We start from the raw sequence: 23,974 nt of genomic DNA on the forward strand, positions 1-23,974 counted from the left end.
GTTGGTGGCCCACTCAATTCACATCTTACAGAGCATGGCTTTAAAAAGGTATGTTTTCTTCTCTCCAGGCCCCGAGCCACCCCGTCTACAACATCTGTCCAGAGAAGGTAGCCCAGGCCATCCGACACTTCCACCAGCTGCCCGTCCCCGTGCCTGCACAGAAAGAGGGGTCCTCGGGCCTGCAACGCTAACGCTGACCACTCCTAGTGCTCACAGCGTAGGCATGCCTGTATAAGCGTATTTGAGGGGGGTCAATTTGAGGTTGAAGGGCGAGGCGCAGAATCGCTTATCTTGATCACATGAATAGTTATTTGGGATGCAAGATTTGTATATATCAGTGATTCCTTTGCAGTACGACTGCAATGAATAACTCTGGGATGATACAGGATCAGATATTTTTGTCATCCCCCTTAGGATTCAGGGTAAATGTGTTCCTAGATCTGTGGTTTGGGGCAACATACAGCGCCTTCAGAAAGTATTCACACCCCTTGACTTTTTCCACATTTTGTTGTACACAAAATTCTAACGTTTATTTTATTTTTTTTAATGGTGAAATAACACCTATATCTTGATTAGATACGTTGTCACCCCCCTGAGACAATACATTTTAGAAACACCTTTGGCAGTGCTTACAGCTGTGAGTCATTCCACACCTGGATTGTACAATATATGCACATTATTCTTTAAAAAAATGTCATGTTGGTTGTTGATCATTGCTAGAAAGCCATTTTCAAGTCTTGCCATATATTTTCAAGTAGATTTAAGTCAAAACTGTAACTAGGCCACTCAGGAACATTCAACGTCATCTTGAGAAGCAACTCCAGTGTAGATTTGACTTTGTGATTTAGGTTATTGTCTTGCTGAGAAGGTGAATTAATCTCCCAGTGTCTGGTGGAAAACAGACTGAACCAGGTTTTCCTCTAGGATTTTGCCTGTGCTTAGCTCCATTCCGTTTCTTTTTTACCCTGAAAAACTCCCCAGTCCTTAACAATGACATGCATACCCATAACACGATGCAGCCACCACTATGCTTGAAAATATGGAGTGTGGTACTCGTGGTGTGTTGTATTGGATTTGCCCCAAACACAACGCTTTGTATTCAGGACAAAACTTTAATTTCTTTGCCACATTTTTTGCAGTATTACTTCTTTGCAAGGCATTGAAAAACCTCCCTGGTATTTGTGGTTGAATCTGTGCTTGAAATTCACTACTTGATTGAGGGACCTTACAGATAATTGTATGTGTGGGGTACAGATATTGGGTAGTCGTTCAAAAATCATGTTAACTATTATTATTGAACACAGTGAGTCCATGCGACTTGTGACTTGTTAAGCATATTTTTACTCCTGAACTTATTTAGGTTAGCCATAACAAAGTTATTGACTCAAGACATTTCAGCTTATATTATTTTATTAATTTCATTATGGGGTATCAATGACACAATCTAAATGTACCGGTAATACATTTTAAATTCCAGCTGTAACACAAAATGTGGAAAAGGTTAAGGGGTGTGAATACTTTCTGAAGGCACTGTATACGTTGAGCGGTGTGCTTGCTGAGAAGTGGACTGTATCTGTCTACAAAGTGTCCATCCAGCAAACTGGTTGATTGCTCGTCCCCAACCGCCAAATAAGGTATTGGGATAAGAGAATGAAATCAGGGCTGGCCAAATAAAGCCCTGAGTATAAATTGTTGGAATCTTGGGTGGTTGTGAGTCATTTACTTTATACAGAAATGAATGTACTGTGACTGTTGCATTGTGGTCCGCTGACCGAGGTGAATGAATGTTCATACCACCAGTGCGGTGCAGAACGTGTGTGGATGAACGACCTAAAGCTCCTCAATGAGTAAGGCGGTTTAAGCCGAGTAAATCAGAAGTTATTCAGATGAATATCTTCAATAGCTACTAGTTCCGGCCAGAGGCATGTATTCAGAGAGTTGGGACATTGAGGTTTCTGCATTATGAAGCATTTACATGACACTACAACATTCTATGGCAGCCATGTTAGCCCCCCATTAACATGACACTACAACATTCTATGGCAGCCATGTTAGCCCCCCATTAACATGACACTACAGCATTCTATGGCAGCCATGTTAGCCCCCCATTAACATGACACTACAGCATTCTATGGAAGCCATGTTAGCCCCCCATTAACATGACACTACAGCATTCTACGGCAGCCATGTTAGCCCCCCATTAACATGACACTACAACATTCTATGGCAGCCATGTTAGCCCCCCATTAACATGACACTACAGCATTCTATGGCAGCCATGTTAGCCCCCCATTAACATGACACTACAACATTCTATGGCAGCCATGTTAGCCCCCCATTAACATGACACGTCAACATTATATGGCAGCCATGTTAGGCCCCCATTAACATGACACTACAGCATTCTATGGCAGCCATGTTAGCCCCCCATTAACATGACACTACAGCATTCTATGGCAGCCATGTTAGCCCCCCATTAACATGACACGTCAACATTCTATGGCAGCCATGTTAGCCCCCCATTAACATGACACTACAACATTCTATGGCAGCCATGTTAGCACCCCATTAACATGACACTACAACATTCTATGGCAGCCATGTTAGCCCCCCATTAACATGACACTACAGCATTCTATGGCAGCCATGTTAGCCCCCCATTAACATGACACTACAGCATTCTATGGCAGCCATGTTAGCCCCCCATTAACATGACAATACAACATTCTATGGCAGCCATGTTAGCCCCCCATTAACATGACACTACAGCATTCTATGGCAGCCATGTTAGCCCCCCATTAACATGACAATACAACATTCTATAGCAGCCATGTTAGCCCCCCATTAACATGACACTACAGCATTCTATGGCAGCCATGTTAGCCCCCCATTAACATGACACTACAGCATTCTATGGCAGCCATGTTAGCCCCCCATTAACATGACAATACAACATTCTATGGCAGCCATGTTAGCCCCCCATTAACATGACACTACAACATTCTATGGCAGCCATGTTAGCCCCCCATTAACATGACACTACAGCATTCTATGGCAGCCATGTTAGCCCCCCATTAACATGACACTACAGCATTCTATGGCAGCCATGTTAGCCCCCCATTAACATGACACTACAACATTCTACGGCAGCCATGTTAGCCCCCCATTAACATGACACTACAGCATTCTATGGCAGCCATGTTAGCCCCCCATTAACATGACACTACAGCATTCTATGGCAGCCATGTTAGCCCCCCATTAACATGACACTACAACATTCTACGGCAGCCATGTTAGCCCCCCATTAACATGACACTACAGCATTCTACGGCAGCCATGTTAGCCCCCCCCATTAACATGACACTACAACATTCTATGGCAGCCATGTTAGCCCCCCATTAACATGACACTACAGCATTCTATGGCAGCCATGTTAGCCCCCCATTAACATGACACTACAACATTCTATGGCAGCCATGTTAGCCCCCCATTAACATGACACTACAACATTCTATGGCAGCCATGTTAGCCCCCCATTAACATGACACTACAGCATTCTATGGCAGCCATGTTAGCCCCCAATAAACATGACACTACAGCATTCTATGGCAGCCATGTTAGCCCCCCATTAACATGACACTACAACATTCTACGGCAGCCATGTTAGCCCCCCATTAACATGACACTACAGCATTCTATGGCAGCCATGTTAGCCCTCCATTAACATGACACTACAGCATTCTATGGCAGCCATGTTAGCCCCCCATTAACATGACACTACAACATTCTATGGCAGCCATGTTAGCCCCCCATTAACATGACACTACAGCATTCTATGGCAGCCATGTTAGCCCCCCATTAACATGACACTACAGCATTCTACGGCAGCCATGTTAGCCCCCCATTAACATGACACTACAGCATTCTATGGCAGCCATGTTAGCCCCCCATTAACATGACACTACAACATTCTATGGCAGCCATGTTAGCCCCCCATTAACATGACACTACAGCATTCTATGGCAGCCATGTTAGCCCCCCATTAACATGACACTACAGCATTCTACGGCAGCCATGTTAGCCCCCCATTAACATGACACTACAGCATTCTATGGCAGCCATGTTAGCCCCCCATTAACATGACACTACAACATTCTATGGCAGCCATGTTAGCCCCCCATTAACATGACAATACAACATTCTATGGCAGCCATGTTAGCCCCCCATTAACATGACACTACAACATTCTATGGCAGCCATGTTAGCCCCCCATTAACATGACACTACAGCATTCTACGGCAGCCATGTTAGCCCCACATTAACATGACACTACAGCATTCTACGGCAGCCATGTTAGCCCCCCATTAACATGACACTACAGCATTATATGGCAGCCATGTTAGCTCTCCATTAACACTGCATGCTATGCAACAATGTCTAGAATTAGAACAATTCTAAAAGTTGGCCCAACTCTAAACGTATGGCTCTGGCTCCACCCATTTCCTTTCTGAAAAGTCAAAGGGTAAGCAGTTCTTCAACCCTGTTGGCCAGTTTGTCATCAAACAGCTCACAGAACATAATTGCCCTCTAGCAAAACGTGACATTGAAATACAGGTATGCACTGGGTGTGTCTGAATTGGTATATTCCCTACATAGTGCACTACTTTTGACAAGAAAGGCCTATGGGTCCTGGTCAAAAGTAGGGAATAGGGTGCCACACCCTATGTATACCTGCGAGGGGAAACCAGTTGTATGACATGACAGGATTTATATATGCCTCCATCAGTCATATTTACACCAGACACATACCTGGGGGTGTGTTCAGTTGGCTTTGTTGCGTGGCGCTTTGTACTGAATGGCACTTTTCCCCAAAAACACTGTTCTTTAACAGGCTTTGAGGTATGTTTGCTCCTATTTGGTGGGTGTGACCATTTGAAATCGCAAAACTCGGGCGGCACACCATACGGTAATCGCCCTCTGGGCCAACATAAAGAGTTTAACAGTACCGTTTCCATTTAATTCAATGTTGCACACCATTTTCTCGTACTGAACGCAGCCCTGGCTACCTGCATCCTGTTACAAACCAGAAAAACATCAAGTCATCTAGGTGGATGGATGGACTGTCAGCACTCGGCAAACACAGGAACATGCAGTTCTGTCACTCAACATCTCATAACTCTGTAGGAAAGATAGAGGTTTTAAACTGTTCAGAACTGCATGTCATGCACCAAGCCTGGAACCAACAGGACCCTGAACAGCGTCTACCCCCCAGCCATAAGACTGCTAAATAGTTATTTAAAGAGTTAACCAAATAGCTACCTGGACTAATCTGCATTGACCCTTTTCGCACGAACTCTTTTGACTCGTCACATACGCTGCGGTTACTGTTGCCTAGCCACTGTAATCTTACCTAAATGTATATATATATCTACCTCAATTACCTCCTGCACATCGGCTCAGGTTATCGTTACTCATTGTGGATTTATTCCTGGTGTAATTAGTCTCTTTCTCTCTGCGTTGTTGGGGAGGGGCCCGTAAGCGTTTCACTCTCTGTCTACACCTGTTATTCACTATGCATGTGACCAATACAATTTGATCTGTAATTCATAAAGATACTCATTTACCATTTCTTCTTCAGATTATAAATTGTTTGGATATGTTGTCCACTTAACTGGAAACCCTGAAACAAAATACAGAATCACAAGGATAAAATAATGTTTTATTTATAGTCTCATAGTAAAAGGGAGGCCTCAACTTGCAAGACATTTGTTGGTAGTATGTACAACATACTTGTAATTTCCATGGAATGGAATCAGACAAAGATTATTTACACTAATCATACTCTAAAATGGAAAAGATAAACACACACACACACACATTTCCTAGACACGCAGAATGCTTCTTTTCTTTCTTTACACTTGGGGAGTCGCCGACATTTAAGATTTTACTGTGTAAGTCACAACACGTTGACAGGGACTTCATTTTCTCCTGATATTGAAAAAAAGGGAACTACATTGACATTCAATATCTATTTCATAACTTGAAGGAAAACTACAAGTGACAAATCTGTATTTCCCCATACTTGTGAGAATAATACAAAATGAATAACATATTTTGAAAACATACAATCAATAACTTTTTTATTTATTTAAAAAACATTTGAGATGCCTAACTTTTCCTCAGCCATTCACTAGTTCAAGCTAAAGGATGAAATACGATACAAGTTTTTTTCCAAAACATCAATTATTTTCAACAAAAAGGGGATTATATTTGTTTTAATTTCTAACAAACGTTTGTCAAAATGGAAAACTAATTCTGTGGGCCTGAGGTGGGATTTCATTTCACTTTTACATCAATATTTAGCGTCAAAGTATCTTCACATTCTTTGTGGAAAAAAAGTTGGTTTAAAAAAATGTTTTAAAAAAAGGTATGCTGTCTGACGGACAGGACAACTCTTCTCGACGTGTGTAAATTCTAAAACAGGTTCTTATCAAGACAAAACTAAAAAAGTATATCTTAGCAGTGCTTGGAGTACGCCTCACTCTCTTCTCTCCGTAGTTTTCCACCGGGAGGAGAGTACACATAGTAGAGGGTACAAAAGCATTGAGTCATCTAAGTAGCGAAAATGCCTAATTTTGGGTTTTGGATAGTTGTTGACGTTGCTGAGAGAGATACCGATGCTGAGAAGTCAAACAGAAAGAGAGGAAAGGAGAGAGACAGGAAGGAGGGAGGGGGGAAATGTTTGTTTTTTTCTTGCACGTTATGTTCTAAATCTGTGTTCTATCTCCCAGCTGGCTTCCCTCCCTCTCCAGGGGATGGCGTGATAAAGGGACGTCAGGATAGACAGATCAGGAGGGTAGGATGGACTCTTCACTATCCAAGAGAAGGGAGGGAGGGCAACGCAGTGGGAATTACAGGAGCAGTACTGACTACTGGACCAGTAGACCGTGCCCGCAGTACCCCTCCACACCAGGAGTGACGCTGTGGGCTAGCCCGGCGCTCTAGCTGGCCTCCACGCGGAGCTTCTTCCTGGGGGCAGGGGGTTCCTCTGGCTCGGACTCGGAGCTGGAGTCAGAGCCTCCGTCGAAGGCAGACACAGCGCTGCCTTTAGGGTTGGTGTACAGGCTGCTGTCTGAAGAACTGTAGCTGGCCTGGAGCTGGGTCGAACCCTTCACCTTCTCCAGGGCACGCACTACAGGGGAGAGAGAAGGCGAAGGAGAGGACAGAGAAAGGAGGGAGATAGACAAAGGGAAGAAAAAGGAAAGGAAAGAGGATGGAGGAAAGGGAGCAAGGGAGGGAGAATAAAGAAAGGGGTTGAGAAGGAAAGAGGCAAATGTAGAAAGTCAGTTGTCAAAATTTGGCCCATAAGCAGACAAAAGCACGCTACAGAAACATGGTCCGTAGGTACGGTAGGTTCTCAATCATCCTACAGGTAGTTGGTCCGTAGGTACGGTAGGTTCTCAATCATCCTACAGGTAGTTGGTCCGTAGGTACGGTAGGTTCTCAATCATTCTACAGGTAGTTGGTCCGTAGGTACGGTAGGTTCTCCATCATACTCACCTTGCTGCTCCAGCAGAGCGTTCTGCCTCTTCAGGTCGTCGATGTCCTGCTGGTGCGTGTGGTTTTTCCTCCTCATGTACTGGATGTAGTCTGTGGCTTTGTCTAGAATCTGAGCTCGGGACGCCTGTTTGATAGATTGCTGTCACCAACAAAGGAAAAACTCAAATATGACGCAAGGCAAGGTTGTAGTGTCCTTATTAACATCACATTTGCTGACAGAGGTACTGTAAAAACTGTCACTACACTGACTGATCCCTAGACCACAACTACTGTAAAAACTGTCACTACACTGACTAACCCCTCTACCACAACTACTGTAAAAACTGTCACTACACTGACTAACCCCTCTACCACAACTACTGTAAAAACTGTCACTACACTGACTGATCCCTAGACCACAACTACTGTAAAAACTGTCACTACACTGACTAACCCCTCTACCACAACTACTGTAAAAACTGTCACTACACTGACTGATCCCTAGACCACAACTACTGTAAAAACTGTCACTACACTGACTAACCCCTCTACCACAACTACTGTAAAAACTGTCACTACACTGACTAACCCCTCTACCACAACTACTGTAAAAACTGTCACTACACTGACTAACCCCTCTACCACAACTACTGTAAAAACTGTCACTACACTGACTGATCCCTAGACCACAACTACTGTAAAAACTGTCACTACACTGACTGATCCCTAGACCACAACTACTGTAAAAACTGTCACTACACTGACTAACCCCTCTACCACAACTACTGTAAAAACTGTCACTACACTGACTAACCCCTCTACCACAACTACTGTAAAAACTGTCACTACACTGACTAACCCCTCTACCACAACTACTGTAAAAACTGTCACTACACTGACTGATCCCTAGACCACAACTACTGTAAAAACTGTCACTACACTGACTAACCCCTCTACCACAACTACTGTAAAAACTGTCACTACACTGACTAACCCCTCTACCACAACTACTGTAAAAACTGTCACTACACTGACTAACCCCTCTACCACAACTACTGTAAAAACTGTCACTACACTGACTGATCCCTAGACCACAACTACTGTAAAAACTGTCACTACACTGACTAACCCCTCTACCACAACTACTGTAAAAACTGTCACTACACTGACTGATCCCTAGACCACAACTACTGTAAAAACTGTCACTACACTGACTGATCCCTAGACCACAACTACTGTAAAAACTGTCACTACACTGACTGATCCCTAGACCACAACTACTGTAAAAACTGTCACTACACTGACTGATCCCTAGACCACAACTACTGTAAAAACTGTCACTACACTGACTGATCCCTAGACCACAACTACTGTAAAAACTGTCCTCGACCCCTCTAGCACAGCTACTGTAATAACTGTCACAATGGTGGTGCAATGTTCTCTTAACCAGGCCATGCCACCAAAGCCCCTCGGGCCACGCCACCAAAGCCCCTCGGGCCACGCCACCAAAGCCCCTCGGGCCACGCCATGGAATATAGACTTGATCTAGCTTCTCATAGCTCAAAACAAAGGCTGTATCCAAAATGGCACCCTATTCTCATAAAGTGCACTACTTTTGAGTTGAACAGAGCCCCAAGTAGTGAACTAGGGGATAGGGTACCATTTGGAACCACGCCTTGATCCAGCTTCTCCCAGTCAGTACCACACAAAGTCTTTACTCTCATTATCATGATACAGTACCATTACAACCCTAGTAATAATCAAGTCTACAAGAACACCAGATAACTCCACAAACCTTGGTAATATAGTATGATCTGGTATTTTACTATTCACCCTGATACTAAAATCTGTTTCCTGAACCACTTACATCAATGGATACTTCCCATATATCCCAAATAAAAGGCAGACTCAGGAAGGTGACATACACAACCGGGAGCAACTTCCTGCTCACAGACGTCAACCAACGTTGGTGGATAAATTAAGATGTCTTACTCAGGCTGTTTACCATTGGGGGGAAAAATGTCAAAGTTCCGGTCTGCTAAAGGGGTGGCTCGCCCATAGGCACCAATGTGATAGCAGCTAGGTCTGGTCTGCTTAGTTCATTGACTGTATATGAACTAAGGCAGAATGGCGCTGGAGGGAATAGAGTCCGTTTTACAGCTCCTGACCAATTGTGTACATAATGGTACATAATGTTTCCGCCATCGTTTGTGACCGAAAAGAGCTTCTAGACATCAGAACAGCGATCACTAACCTAGATTTGGACCAGGACTTCTACTTCAATGAGTTGGAGGTGAAAGACTTATTATCCCGGACCAGGCTCAAATCCCCGACACGCACTACAGAGTTCCGGCGTGCGGGATACCTGACGAGACTACGTCGGAGAGTGGATAAATTGCTTCTACCCTCCGTTCTATTGGCAAACGTGCAATCACTGGAGAATAAACTGGATGAGCTCCGTTTGAGACTATGCTATCCGCACTGAGCTAAAGGCTAGAGCTGCCGCTTTCAAGGAGCGGGACACTAATCCAGACGCTTATAAGAAATCCTGCTATGCCCTCCGACGAACCCAGTTTCGTCCGTCGGACTGCCAGATGGTGAAGTGTGATTAATCACTCCGGAGAATGCTTTTCCACTCCAGAGTCCAATGGCGGCGAGCATTACACCACTCCAGCCGATGCTTGCCATTGCGCATGGTGATCTTAGACTTCTGTGCGGCTGCTCGGCCACTTCAGCTCCCGACGAACAGTTTTTGTGCGGTTGTTGCTTACAGAGGCAGTTTGGAACTCGGTAGTGAGTGTTGTCTCTCCTCGGTTGCAATTTTTCGACGCGCTTCAGCACTCGGCCGTCCCGTTCTGTGAGCTTGTGTGGCCTACCACTTCGTGGCTGAGCCGTTGATGCTCCTACAATTTTCCACTTCACAGTAACAGCACTTACAGTTGACCAGGGCAGCTCTAGCAGGGCAGAAATTTGATGAACTGACTTGTTGGAAAGGTGGCATCCTATGAAGGTGCCACATTGAAAGTCACTGAACTCTTCAGTAAGGCCATTCTACTGCCAATGTTTGTCTATGGAGATTAATAATAATAATAATAATATAATATGCCATTTAGCAGACGCTTTTATCCAAAGCGACTTACAGTCATGCGTGCATACATTTTTGTGTATGGGTGGTCCCGGGGATCGAACCCACTACCTTGGCGTTACAAGATTGCATGGCTGTGTGCTCGATTTTATACACCTGTCAGCAACGGGTGTGGCTGAAATAGACGAATCCACTAATTTGAAGGGGTGTCCACATACATTTGTGTATATATAGCGTATCTACCTCAATTACCTCATACCCATGCACATTGACTCGGTACTGGTACCCTGTGTATATGGCCAAGTTATTGTAACTGGTGTATTTACAAGGCATGTGACAAATAAAAATGTGATTAATTGATTAGTATATGAACCAGAAAAAAGGAGCCAGTGAAATGTCTTGCTTTCTCTTCAGTCTCTGCATCAACAACAGAAATGATTGGCTCTTCACAGTTTGCACCCTTACTTGAGGCACTACTTGCATCTGTAAACAGGAAGCGACCCAATTTTGTACGATCACGTCATTTGGCTTGAGTCTACCTTTAACGTGACCAGCCATTTTCCTTGACTCATTTCAACATCCATCACTTCTATTCTCCATCCTGTCCGAAAGCAAACATAATCTGGTCACCGAGCGACCGTAGAGAAGGGGGAAGGGCCTTGTTGGTTGGTTTGATAATAAAAACAGTGTTCTGCATCTGACCATAGCCTGGACTGCTCTGTTGGGCATGCTCCGCTGCCCTCAATGTCAGAGATGTCAAAACAGGAAAAAGCAACACATTTGCTCACAACTTCCTGACGCTAGCCTGTGTCCCAGTGTTTCTGTTCAGAACACATCACTATTTCTGGATTGCACGCTCTCTTCTTGTCCACTCTCCATTCCCTCCCCCTCTCATTCTCTCCCTTCCTTGTCATAACTACCCATGTACTGAATACACTGAAGGAAGTAGCTACATTTTCTGTGGCATTACCTTTGAAATATGAATTACAGCAACAGCACACATTGAATCATAAACATACATATCTTAAAATCAACACATTGCAATGCAATTACATTCACTTTGTTTACCCATATCGCATTCAAAAATCCCACTCCCATCTCATTCACTCAGAATGCCAATTCCATGACACACCCAGAGCCATGCATTTAGAGTGTATGGCTTCTACATTGATGCACTTTACATGACACTACAGCGTTCTATTGCAGCCATGTAAGCACCCCATTAACGTTACATGGCAGTCTTACGTCAGATAGCGCGACGATTCCGCCTGCACTGGTCCCCGTTGAGGGACGAGCGTCGCATAGGAGTGACGCCACCTGATGTAAGACAATGCATTACATGGGGGATATCATGTCTTAGAATGAGCATTATGATGCATTAACATGACACAACAACATTCTATGGCAGCCATGTTAACACCCCATTAACATTACATGGGGAATATTTAAACAATGCTATGTAACTGAATGTCTAGAATTAGAACAATATTCCAAATTATAATAATAATAATAATAATAACAATAATAATAAGCCATTTAGCAGACACTTTTATCCAAAGCGACTTACAGTCATGTGTGCATACATTTTTACGTATGGGTGGTCCCGGGGATCGAACCCACTACCCTGGCGTTACAAGCGCCATGCTCTACCAATTGAGCTACAGAGGACCACAAAAAAAGGGGTCCCAACTAAAAAAAAGAGGTCCCCAACTCTAAATACATTGCTCTGGACGCACACAGCAAAACAACCCTTCCCTCCCCAAAGGATCCCCTCTCCCTAAGCACTTCTGGGTTTACCTCTCTGCCAACCTTTTCCCCTTGCAGGGCAGGCACCGAGTCCCGCAGGCTGTGAAAGCTGTCTTTGATGTGATCCCTACGTTTGCGCTCCAGTGCATTGTGGTGTGCCCGTTTGTCTGCCTGCAATGAGAGAGAGTCACAGGGGGGGCTTTAGCAGGGGAGGGGGGGCGAGAGGTCCAGGGAGGTTTGGACTGACAGGGGGACAGGAAACACACACACACACACACACACACACACACACACCAAGCGTCTTCGACCAACTGTCCCCAGTAATCCCTAACACCACAAGTTCAGAGTTCTGTGTGTGAGTGTGAGTGTGTGAACACCAGGTTGATGCCCCTTTGCCCTGGCCCGTCCTACCAAGACTGGGCAGGGCAGGCATGGTGAGTTGGTGAGGCAGCAAAGGAGTTGTTCATGGAGGAAACTGACTGGCCCCCTAGAGAACATCCTCATCCTATAACAATTCATATGGATCTAGAATATGTATTTATGATTCTATTCTACATTAATTCATATGGATCTAGAATATGTATTTATGATTCTATTCTACATTAATTCATATGGATCTAGAATATGTATTTATGATTCTATTCTACATTAATTCATATGGATCTAGAATATGTATTTATGATTCTATTCTACATTAATTCATATGGATCTAGAATATGTATTTATGATTCTATTCTACATTAATTCATATGGATCTAGAATATGTATTTATGATTCTATTCTACATTAATTTATATGGATCTAGAATATGTATTTATGATTCTATTCTACATTAATTCATATGGATCTAGAATATGTATTTATGATTCTATTCTACATTAATTTATATGGTTCTCTTTATTTCTACATCTGGTAAAGTAACACTGGCACCACCCTAAATCCCCTACAGTGACTAGAACTGACCTCAGTGCAGCTCTAACTGTGCGGAGTGAACATGCAGACCACTCTAGGCCAGGACGAGTGGTGGGGCTGTGACCTAGATAAAGCCCAGGGGGGGGGGGGCAGGCTGGAGAAAGACACTAACCCCATTCAGATTGGGGTGAGAGGAGAGGTGGGTGAGGGGTAAAATGGTGACTTCGTGTTTTAGTTTTACAGTTCCTAATTTGCATACACCTGACAACTAGGCCTAACTGACAAACTAATAGGAGTTCTGTTCTGGTTTAGGAATGTTATTTAAATACCCCGAGGCGTTGTATTTGGCACTTTATCTTGGGGGATGCATTTGGTTTGATGAATTTACAGATTTTGGTGTGTTCTTACACAGTGAAATGTGTCTTCAATCTATATATTTTGTTGTTATGTATTCTAAAGGCCTACCAGTGTTTTAAGCTCTGCTCCAGTTTGGCTGCGGTTTGGGCTCATGCTAATATACACAGAGTATAAAAAAACATTAGGAACACCTGCTCTTTCCATGACATAGCTTTCACCTGGTCAGTCTGTGATCCCTTATTAATGTCATTAATCAGTGCAGATGAAGGGAAGGAGACTGGTTAAAGAAGGATGTTTAAGCCTTGAGACAATTGAGACATGGATTGTGTATGTGTGCCATTCAGAGGGTGAATGGGCAAGATAAAAAATATTTAAGTGCCTTTGAACGGGGTATGGTAGTAGGTGCCAGGCACACCGGTTTCTGAGAAGAACTGCAACACTGCCGGGTTTTTCCACGCTCAACAGTTTTCCGTGTGTATCAAGAATGGTCCACCACCCAAAGGACATCCAGCCAACTTGACAACTGTGGGAAGTATTGGAGTCAACATGGACCAGCATCCCTGTGGAATGCTTTTGGGGGGGGTATACTCTGTGTATAGTCTGTTGTTCTGAACACAAACCTAATTATCCCTGTGATCTGCCGTCTAGTGTGGATCACCTAAAGGTTACGCAAACAGAGAACAGCAGACATCTTGTGGGGATCACCTACAGTGAGGGAAAAAAGTATTTGATCCCCTGCTGATTTTGTACGTTTGCCCACTGACAAAGACATGATCAGTCTATATTTTTAATGGTAGGTTTATTTGAACAGTGAGAGACAGAATAACAACAACAAAATCCAGAAAAACGCATGTCAAAAATGTTAGAAATTGATTTGCATTTTAATGAGGGAAATAAGTATTTGACCCCTCTGCAAAACATGACTTAGTACTTGGTGGCAAAACCCTTGTTGGCAATCACAGAGGACCTTTCTTGTAGTTGGCCACCAGGTTTGCACACATCTCAGGAGGGATTTTGTCCCACTCTTTGCAGATCTTCTCAAAGTCATTAAGGTTTCGAGGCTGACGTTTGGCAACTCGAACCTTCAGCTCCCTCCACAGATTTTCTATGGGATTAAGGTCTGGAGACTGGCTAGGCCACTCCAGGACCTTAATGTGCTTCTTCTTGAGCCACTCCTTTGTTGCCTTGGCCATGTGTTTTGGGTCATTGTCATGCTCGAATACCCATCCACGACCCATTTTCAATGCCCTGGCTGAGGGAAGGAGGTTCTCACCCAAGATTTGACGGTACAAGGCGCCGTCCATCGTCCCTTTGATGTGGTGAAGTTGTCCTGTCCCCTTAGCAGAAAAACACCCCCAAAGCATAATGTTTCCACCTCCATGTTTGACTGTGGGGATGGTGTTCTTGGGGTCATAGGCAGCATTCCTCCTCCTCCAAACACAGCGAGTTGAGTTGATGCCAAAGAGCTCGATTTTGGTCTCATCTGACCACAACACTTTCACCCAGTTCTCCTCTGAATCATTCAGATGTTCATTGTCAAACTTCAGACGGCCCTGTATATGTGCTTTCTTGAGCAGGGGGACCTTGCGGGCGCTGCAGGATTTCAGGCCTTCACGGCATAGTGTGTTACCAATCGTTTTCTTGGTGCCTATGGTCCCAGCTGCCTTGAGATCATTGACAAGATCCTCCCGTGTAGTTCTGGGCTGATTCCTCACTGTTCTCATGATCATTGCAACTCCACGAGGTGAGATCTTGCATGGAGCCCCAGGCCGAGGGAGATTGACAGTTATTTTGTGTTTCTTCCATTTGCGAGTAATCGCACCAACTGTTGTCACCTTCTCACCAAGCGGCTTGGCGATGGTCTTGTAGCCCATTCCAGCCTTGTGTAGGTCTACAATCTTGTCCCTGACATCCTTGGAGAGCTCTTTGAGAGAGTTTGGAATCTGATTGATTGATTGCTTCTGTGGACAGGTGTCTTTTATACAGGTAACAAGCTGAGATTAGGAGCACTCCCTTTAAGAGTGTGCTCCTAATCTCAGCTCGTTACCTGTATAAAAGACACCTGGGAGCCAGAAATCTTTCTGATTGAGAGGGAGGTCAAATACTTATTTCCCTCATTTAAAATGCAAATCAATTTATAACATTTTTTACATGCGTTTTTCTGGATTTTGTTGTTGTTATTCTGTCTCTCACTGTTCAAATAAACCTACCATTAAAATTATAGACTGATCATTTCTTTGTCAGTGGGCAAACGTACAAAATCAGCAGGGGATCAAATACTTTTTCCCCTCACTGTACCTAAAACACAACTAGTATTGTTGTATGTCTCTATATAGACACAGACAGAAGAACAGAGAGCCCTCCCTCCGGCCTCCCTCAGCCACTCCATACTGCTGCCAGGGCCTCAGGTGAATCATCTACCTAAACACACAGTCTGCATCCCAAATGGAACCCTATTCCCTATGTAGCACACTACTTTTGACCAGGGCCAATAGGGCTCTGGTCAAAGGTAGTGCACTATCTAGGGAATAGGGTTCCAATTTGGGAGGCAGACAGTCATTTCATGTCTCTTTACACACAGACGGAACAATATAGAAAACATCCCTCAGCCACTAAATAGACCTACTGCTCCGAGGGACTCAGTCAGGCTCGTACAACATCCTCAGGCCGTGTATAGACTTGACAGTTCATACAGCTTTAGTATTCTAAAATCATAGAGTTCTGATCATGGAATTCCAAATGTGTCATGCATCTACACCTACATGTAAAAATGTGTCTACTGGGTCCACAGTGTGTCCGGATTCCCTTTTCCCGCGCTATATTCAAATGCCAGTATGCATTCTACAAAATGTGGACCAGGCAAAATATGATTACACAACAACAACAACAACTGATGGCAGTAGCTAACTACTGTAGCTAATTAGCCGGCTAACCTCTGTAGCTAGCCAGCAAGCAACACTAAAGGCATTGCAAACGGGTTAGCATAACTCTAGTCAAACAAAAAATACTTTTTCTAAATATTAGCTAGAATTTGTGAGGCCAGCAAACACGTTCCTCACACGCTAGAAACAAATGTTCCCACGTTATAATGAAACGGTGCCTCTCGGTCCCACAATGTAAATTTTCTGGAGACTTGTGGGAGGCGTGCTGATGACGTCGCCCACTGTATGCGCTTTCGGTAGCCTGATTGAGAAATCAGCACACAATGCATCCCTGACCACCTCCTGAAGTGGTCAGCCAGACCTGAACACAATCAGACCAACAAAGCAACTTTTGTGCATCTAGACCCCATCTTTTCAATGTAATCTTCGTATTCTGATAGCAGAAGTCGCACGTAAGTGTCAATTGTAGACACGACCAAAGACAGGCCTGTCAAACCCTCTCCGTATCTGTATCCATCACCAATAACTTTTATTATTAGAGCAGCAAACAGTGACTACTTTTTTTTCTCTTCTCTCTAGTGGGCCCTTTGTTTGTTCAAAGTTGAATGTAAACACTCACAGCGTTTTAGCCTTAAGCTCAGATCAGAGATAAAAACAAAATGGCCACTGACCCATCTCACATGACTAGGGCTAGGCCCAGAGTAGAGCAGCCAGTCACCTGCAGCAGCACTAGCAGTAGTTGAACTTGTTTCAGGCCAGGAAACAGTAGCTCCCACCCTGACTCATTTATAATCCTATGCATCATAACGAAACTACGGTACTAGCCAAATGTCAGATGCAATGGCACCATAAAAGGTTACTGGAAAGGGTGTTGTTTTGGTTCTAACTTGCCTGGAGTCTACAGGGTTAGGCCAGGACAGTGACCGTGTGAGAGTAACATTAGCATAGAAAGCCCCATGAAATCACCACCAACTCTCTCCATGACAAGGAATGCATAAAGAGTCTGGGACTAACCCCGGGCCCAGGATACAGCAGCTGTCCACTGCCCAATAGTTTATCCTAGGGTCTGGATCATGTAGTTTTAAGTGTGGTCATCAATGGGTTTTCCATGGTAGACTATGACAGAGCAGGTAAAATGTTGAACTGGAACGCAGAAGTGTGTGTAGAAGCTACTGGCCCAGGCGGGCCAGTGACTGACGAGATCCACTGGCCCAGCACGTGTTTACAGGCCCCGGGCCATCGTTAATGTCGGACCCTGTAAATGCATTAGGGGCTATAGAGAGAGGAACTGTAAAGCAGCGTAGGCTCCAAAATGGCTGCCATAATAGCTGAACCCTGTAAGAGGATCCAGTGATATCAGAAACCGGTGTGCAGACAGGGGGTACTGTACGCTAGGCATTAGTTACCATTGAAATGTATATCTAGGCCCATCTAATGACAATATTTTGCTTGAGGTTGATGCATATCCGTTGAGTTAGTCATTTCCACAAATAACATAGAAAGAAAAGAGCATAGCATCTGGGTCATCAAATATCATCACGACATCTGATCATAAAACTCACATAGGGGTCACTTTTACCCCTACCTACATGTAGATAATACCTCAACTACCTGGTACCCCTGCACATTGACTCGGTACCGGTACTCCTTGTATATAGCCTCGATATTGTTATTTTATTGTGTTACTATTAGCTTTTTTTATATAGCAAATGTTTTACTTTTTAACTCTGCAGTGTTGGGAAAGGGCGCGTTAAGTAAGCATTTCACGGTAAAGTCTACACATGTTGTATTTGGCGCATGTGATTCTTCTCAATGGCTTCGTTTCAGCTGATGCTAGTAAGCTTAGCTAGACCTATCACTTCCATTCTATTCTCACCTCAGAACATAAACATTACAGGGCCTTCAGAAAGTATTCACACCCCTTGACTTTTTCCACATTTTGTAGTGTTACAGCCTGAATTTAAAATGGGATTAAATCAAGATTTTTTTTTTGTCACTGGCCTACACACAATCCCCTATAATGTCACAGTGGAATTATGTTTTTCAAAATGTTTACAAATTAATAAATGTAAAGCCAAAATGTCTTGAGTCAATAATTATTCAAACCCTTTGTTCTGGTAAGCCTTAAGTTCAGTGACATAGTAAGTTGCACGGACTCACTGTCTGCAATAACAGTGTTTAACATGATTGAGCGACTACCTCATCTCTGTACCCCACACATACAATTATCTTTAAGGTCCCTCAGTAGAGCAGGGCATTTCAAACACAGATTCAACCACAAAGACCAAGGAGGTTTTCCAATGCTTCGCAAAGAAGGGCACCTATTGGTAGATGGGTAAAAAAAAAGAAGCAGATATTGAATATCCCTTTCAGCATGGTGTAGTTATTAATTACACTTTGGATGGTGTATCAATACACCCAGTCCCTTCAAATATACAGGCGTCCTTCCTAACTCAGTTGCCGGAGAGGAAGGAAACCGCTCAGGGATTTCACCATGAGGCCAATGGTGGCTTTAAAACAGTTACAGAGTTTAATAGCTGTGATAGGAGAAAACTGAGGATGGACCAACAACATTGTAGTTACTCCACAATACTAACCTAATTGACAGAGTGAAAAGAAGGAAGCCTGTACAGATCACAAATATTCTAAAACATGCATCCTGTTTACAACAAGGCACTAAAGTAATACAAAACATGTGGCAAAGCAATTAACCTTTTGTCCTGAATGCAAAGTGTTATGTTTGGGGCAAATCCAATACAACACCTTATTGAGTACCACTCCATATTTTCAAGCATAGTGGTGGCTGTATCGTGTTATGGGTATGCTTGTAATCGTTAAGTACTGGGAGTTTTTCCAGATAAAAAATAAACAGAATGGAGCTAAGCACAGGCAAAATCCTAGAGGAAAACCTGGTTCAGTCTGCTTTCCACCAGACACTGGGAGATGAATTCACCCTTCAGCAGGACAATAACCTAAAACACAAAGCCAAATCTACACTGGAGTTGCTTACCAAGAAGAGTCAATGTTCCTGAGTGGCCAAGTTACAGTTTTGACTTAAATCTGCTTGAAAATCTGTTGCAAAACTTGGAAATGGTTGTCTAGCAATGATCAACAAACAATTTGACAGAGCTTCAAGAATTTCGAAAAAAATATTGCACAATCCAGGTGTGAAAAGCTCTTAAAGACTTACCCTGAAAGACTCACAGCTTTAAATCACAGCTATAATGTATTGTGTGAATACTTATGTAAATGACATATTTCTCTATTTCATTTTCAATTATTTTGAAGAAAAAAAAATCCAGGAGCCAGTATGTCTAAGTTAACTATGTGAAAACTAAACTAAATATAATATCGCAGATGTGTCGCCAATTCTCAGGTTTTAGATGCATGAGACAAATTTGTGAGGTTAACATAGAAAGATTGTTTTATAAATTGCTTGAAAGTGAGATGTGCTAAACACGTCAGCCCAATTGTTCTGATAGTCCAATCTTCATCAAAACGGTCCTACATTTTTAAGGATAGGCCAAGCTACATAATTGATTTGAATATCACATAGTAATTTGTAATATTTGGAGATAAACCTTGCCAAATATGAAAAAGCCCTGCCTAAATTATAAGTATTTATTATTTTGAGATAACATTCTGCAGCTAAATGTTAATTAAGTCCATATGAATCAGTTTGATAAAGAGTGGCTGGCTGACAAGGGAAAAACATGACGTGCTGTTATGCAAAAGTATTTTCGTGCAGCAACCCTGTGTTTTTTTCGCCGGTATGCGACGTGGCTACGTCATTCCTTTAGCCTGCGGACAGCCCAGTCAGTGGCCTGTCGAGTAAAGATGGCACTAATCACTAGCTAGATGAAACAGACAGGAAAACATCTAGCAGTGGCTCCCTGCCCTCTCTCTTCCTGACAAGACGACGTCGTCATTTACTGAACAGTTACTGAGCTGAAGCCGAGGCGTGTAGCCAACTAAATGAATTTCCATTTGAAAAGTATCGCATTTATATTTAGTTGCAATAGTCAAGTCATGATTAAACATATGACCTAGAAGTGGATTTAGAAAAGGCGCATCTGGTCGAGAATGGTATTTTTACTTTTTTAAGCTGCGTTTTGCAGGAGGCGTTATTCTAAATATAGCATATAGATTCCGTGTGTCTCTAACTCCCTATGGCCGCGTATGTGATGGGGGGATACCCTTCAATGCATGGCTTATATTATATGTGCAAATGAAAACCTTGATTGCTTGATAGATATATTGCATACATTATGTAAAGGGTAAATCATAGTTGTGACACGACAGTGCCAGCTCCTATCCAAACCCACAGCGTTCATCTAACTCCGTGTATTCTGGCTGCTAGCTACATCCTCCTTGTGTGCAATGTCCTATTATTTTTGAGTGTGTGGCTAACTTTGCATGCAATAAACTACTAAGCTTGATTTCTTCTCGTTCACTAACTGCAGGAAACCCCTTCTATTCCGCCACCCGCATCCATCCCCACCATCACTTGTTAAGTTTATGTGTAAGGCCAAAGTATATAATATACAGTAGCTACCAGCGCGAACATTATTTTCAGCCAGATATGATCATGGCATAATTTTAATACATTTGATAGAATTCCAATATTTTTGATATATTTAACACTTCATTACGCACCACATTGTGATATCTCGATGAGTCTTCCTGTAAAAAGAAACAGAACAGAAAAGTACGATTGTAGCCACAATTCCACGTAGCGTGAGCTAGCTAGCCAACTTAGTTAACACTCCATTTTAACCCCATAATTGCAGCAAACCCAATGCAAAAAAATATATGTAGTTAACACGTGAACATCATACATGTCTGAGCCAGCACTGCTAGCTACTAGTTGACCGATCTAACTCGCTAGCTAACCTTTTATAGGCTGTTGCTCTTCTTGTGGATAACGCGTTAGTTCACTACCAGTTACTAGCGAACTAACGTTAGCTAGAAGTCACGGGCTCGAAAATACGAGGCGTTTTAATGGATAGCTAGCTAGCAAACTAACTACATACAGTAGCTAGCAAAGTCATGAAATAAACATTTACTCACGTCACTATCGACTTCAATATCATCGTTATCACTCATTCTTCGGTGAAATTGTGGCTTTTAAAATGAAAGGGTAGCCTAGTTCACAACATGAAGCAAACGCCTAACGATAAAAACAAATGCACAAACAGACTAACTAACGTTACTCTCCCTGCAGTCAAGAACGAAAGAAACGAGCTTCAACGAACTATATTTACATGTGACTTGTCTACACGGACAGCAACCGTTCGGCGACACGCCTGCGACGCTGTACGGGTGTATAGGATTTGTAGTTTATTGTAGGGTAATAACAGACGACAATCAAATACCAGTGGCTTGTCTATAAACTACATTACCCATTAGTAAAAAAGTGTGCCGCGCGTCAGAATAACGTCAAATTCGTTCTATTTACCTCGCGGTGTACGCTGGGATGTGTAGTCTGGATAATAGCTGCGCCAGTGGGCAACGATTGAGACACGTGGATCGCTACAATAGTAATATCGGCTTCTCTCATAATGTCAATGCTGAACACTATCTAATTTCTTTCTTTGTAACAAATGTTATACATTTATTTTACCAGGTAAGTTGACTGAGAACACATTCTCATTTACAGCAAGGACTTGGGGAATAGTTACAGGGGAGAGAAAGGGGGATGAATGAGCCAATTGGAAGCTGGAGATTATTAGGTGGCCATGATGGTATAAGGGCCAGATTGGGAATTTACAATAAGTGCCATGTGACCACAGAGAGTCAGGACAACCTTTTAAAGGTCCCATCCAAAAGACAGCGCCCTACACAGGGCAATGTTCCCAATCACTGCCATGGGGGCATTGGGATATTATTATTTTTAGACTAGAGGAAACAGTGCCTCCTACTGGCCCTCCAACACCACTTCCAGTAGCATCTGGTCTCCCATCCAGAGACTGACCAGGACCAACCCTGCTAAGCTTCAGAGGCACGCTTCTGCTCTTTTTTTCTCAACACTTTTTTGTTGTTGTTGTTTTATTTTACTTTTTTATTAAAAAATAAATGCATTGTTGGTTAAGGGCTGTAAGTAAGCATTTCACGGTAATGTCTACACCTGTTGTATTCGGCGCATGTGGCAAATACAATTTTATTTTATTTGATTTGAAGCCAGCAGTGGGATGCAGGGTTGTATGCTGCTGGAGAGAGGAGAGATGGAGAGAGAAGAGATGGAGAGAGACGAGATGGAGAGAGAGGGAGAGAGATGGAGAGATGAGAGAGAAGGGATGGAGAGACGAGAGCGAGGGAGAGAGAGATGAGATGGAGCGAGAGAAGAGATGGAGAGAGAGGGAGCGCAAGACTCACGTCAACGATTGCGTCACTCAGGTGCCTCTGCTGACGGAAGAGGATGTTGGTTGCCCCGGCGACAAAGCCGCTCACCGTGACGTCTGACAGCAGGTGGTGCTGCTGCAAGGCCATGTAGGGCAGGCACAGGTAACCCTTGGTAAAGATGGCGAGTGGCAGGCCATACTAGTCCTCTTCCAGTACAGACACCAAGCCCTGAGTGATGGCTCCCTGGCCCCCTGGCCCTGCTGACAAGCCACGAGGTTGCACCGTGATGGGGATACCTGTCTCCGGGTCAAACGTCTCTGGGTGCTCCAGGCCCCCTGAACCCCCCCAAACCTAAACCCCCTGTCTCGGAGTCTCTAGTCCCTTCCTCCAGCACACTGGGGTCCAGTGTCTCCCAGTCGATTTCCAAGGAGTCCGGGGGAGGTCCGGGAGGGGGGCTTCAGGTGGGTGTTCTCCCTAGCTGGGGTGGAGGTCTCTGGGGAAGGCGATGTCCTCTGTGAGGCCTTCATGGTGGAGGTGGTCTGGTCCTCTCCAAAGCCCTGCTCCCTCACTAGCTCCATGGTAGCGTTGGTGATGTCAGTGACGGAAACAGAGACGAACACCTCGGCCCCCCAACACGCTCTTGGGCCGGTAGTGGGAGGAGTCAGCCAGGCCGTGCTCTATCATACCTGGGAACAGTGACAGTACTGTCATCAGAGCTCCTACTAGCCTGTTGACTGGAGACACGTAGAACAGAACCTTATTCTCCAGCAGAATCAGTTTGAAAAGGATCAGAACCTTGTGTAGAAAGTGCAGTATTAAATCATAGTGACATACCCAGGAACACTTGGGATCCCTCTAGAGCCATCCCTCTTAGAGAGCTGTTTATGTGTTCATACAACTCCTTAAATATAGATATCTGTGAGAAGTCTTTCTCCTCAAAGTAGGCGTGTGTGATGAGCTGTAGTTTAGCTTGGAAAAGACTGTACAGAGGCACTCGACTGAAGACACACACACTTTTCTAGACCGTCTCCCTGGTGACGTCAGCCAGTCTGACCTTCAGGGACTTAGCTTCTATTTGGCGATAGCAGGAGACTCCGTACACACACTTCAT

At 43.7% G+C, this 23,974-nt stretch overlaps 1 protein-coding gene and 2 pseudogenes across 8 annotated transcripts in view; 1 reads left to right on the plus strand and 2 right to left on the minus strand.

The window, feature by feature from the left end:
* Positions 1–1,698, plus strand: part of LOC311108457 (protein farnesyltransferase subunit beta-like) — a 41,660-nt pseudogene extending 39,962 nt beyond the window's left edge. Inside the window, exon 12 of the transcript XR_014615890.1 lies at positions 69–1,698. The product of XR_014615890.1 is annotated as a protein farnesyltransferase subunit beta-like (transcript). The remainder of the gene's footprint in view (positions 1–68) is intronic.
* A 4,000-nt stretch (positions 1,699–5,698) lies between these two features.
* Positions 5,699–21,800, minus strand: LOC311108462 (protein max-like). 6 transcript variants are annotated; one of them, XM_084151086.1, is made up of 6 exons: positions 21,592–21,787; positions 21,178–21,204; positions 12,422–12,541; positions 11,870–11,941; positions 7,561–7,699; positions 5,699–7,192 (listed from the first exon to the last, which is right to left on the minus strand). In XM_084151086.1, exons 1-6 carry the CDS (start codon positions 21,625–21,627, stop codon positions 7,002–7,004), a joined length of 585 nt encoding a protein of 194 aa, XP_084007212.1. In that variant the 5' UTR covers positions 21,628–21,787; the 3' UTR covers positions 5,699–7,001. The 6 variants fall into 6 exon arrangements, with proteins under 6 accessions (XP_084007212.1, XP_084007214.1, XP_084007213.1 ...); XM_084151088.1 differs by lacking the exon at positions 11,870–11,941 and having other exon boundaries at positions 21,592–21,800; XM_084151087.1 differs by lacking the exon at positions 21,178–21,204.
* On the minus strand, positions 21,731–23,974 carry LOC311108082 (late secretory pathway protein AVL9 homolog; annotated as a pseudogene). Its single transcript has 2 exons — positions 22,897–23,974; positions 21,731–21,739 (listed from the first exon to the last, which is right to left on the minus strand). The product of its transcript is annotated as a late secretory pathway protein AVL9 homolog (transcript).

This window comes from Coregonus lavaretus (genome assembly GCF_964263955.1).
Source record: "Coregonus lavaretus genome assembly, chromosome: 33".
In the NCBI taxonomy this organism is placed as follows: Eukaryota; Metazoa; Chordata; class Actinopteri; order Salmoniformes; family Salmonidae; genus Coregonus; species Coregonus lavaretus.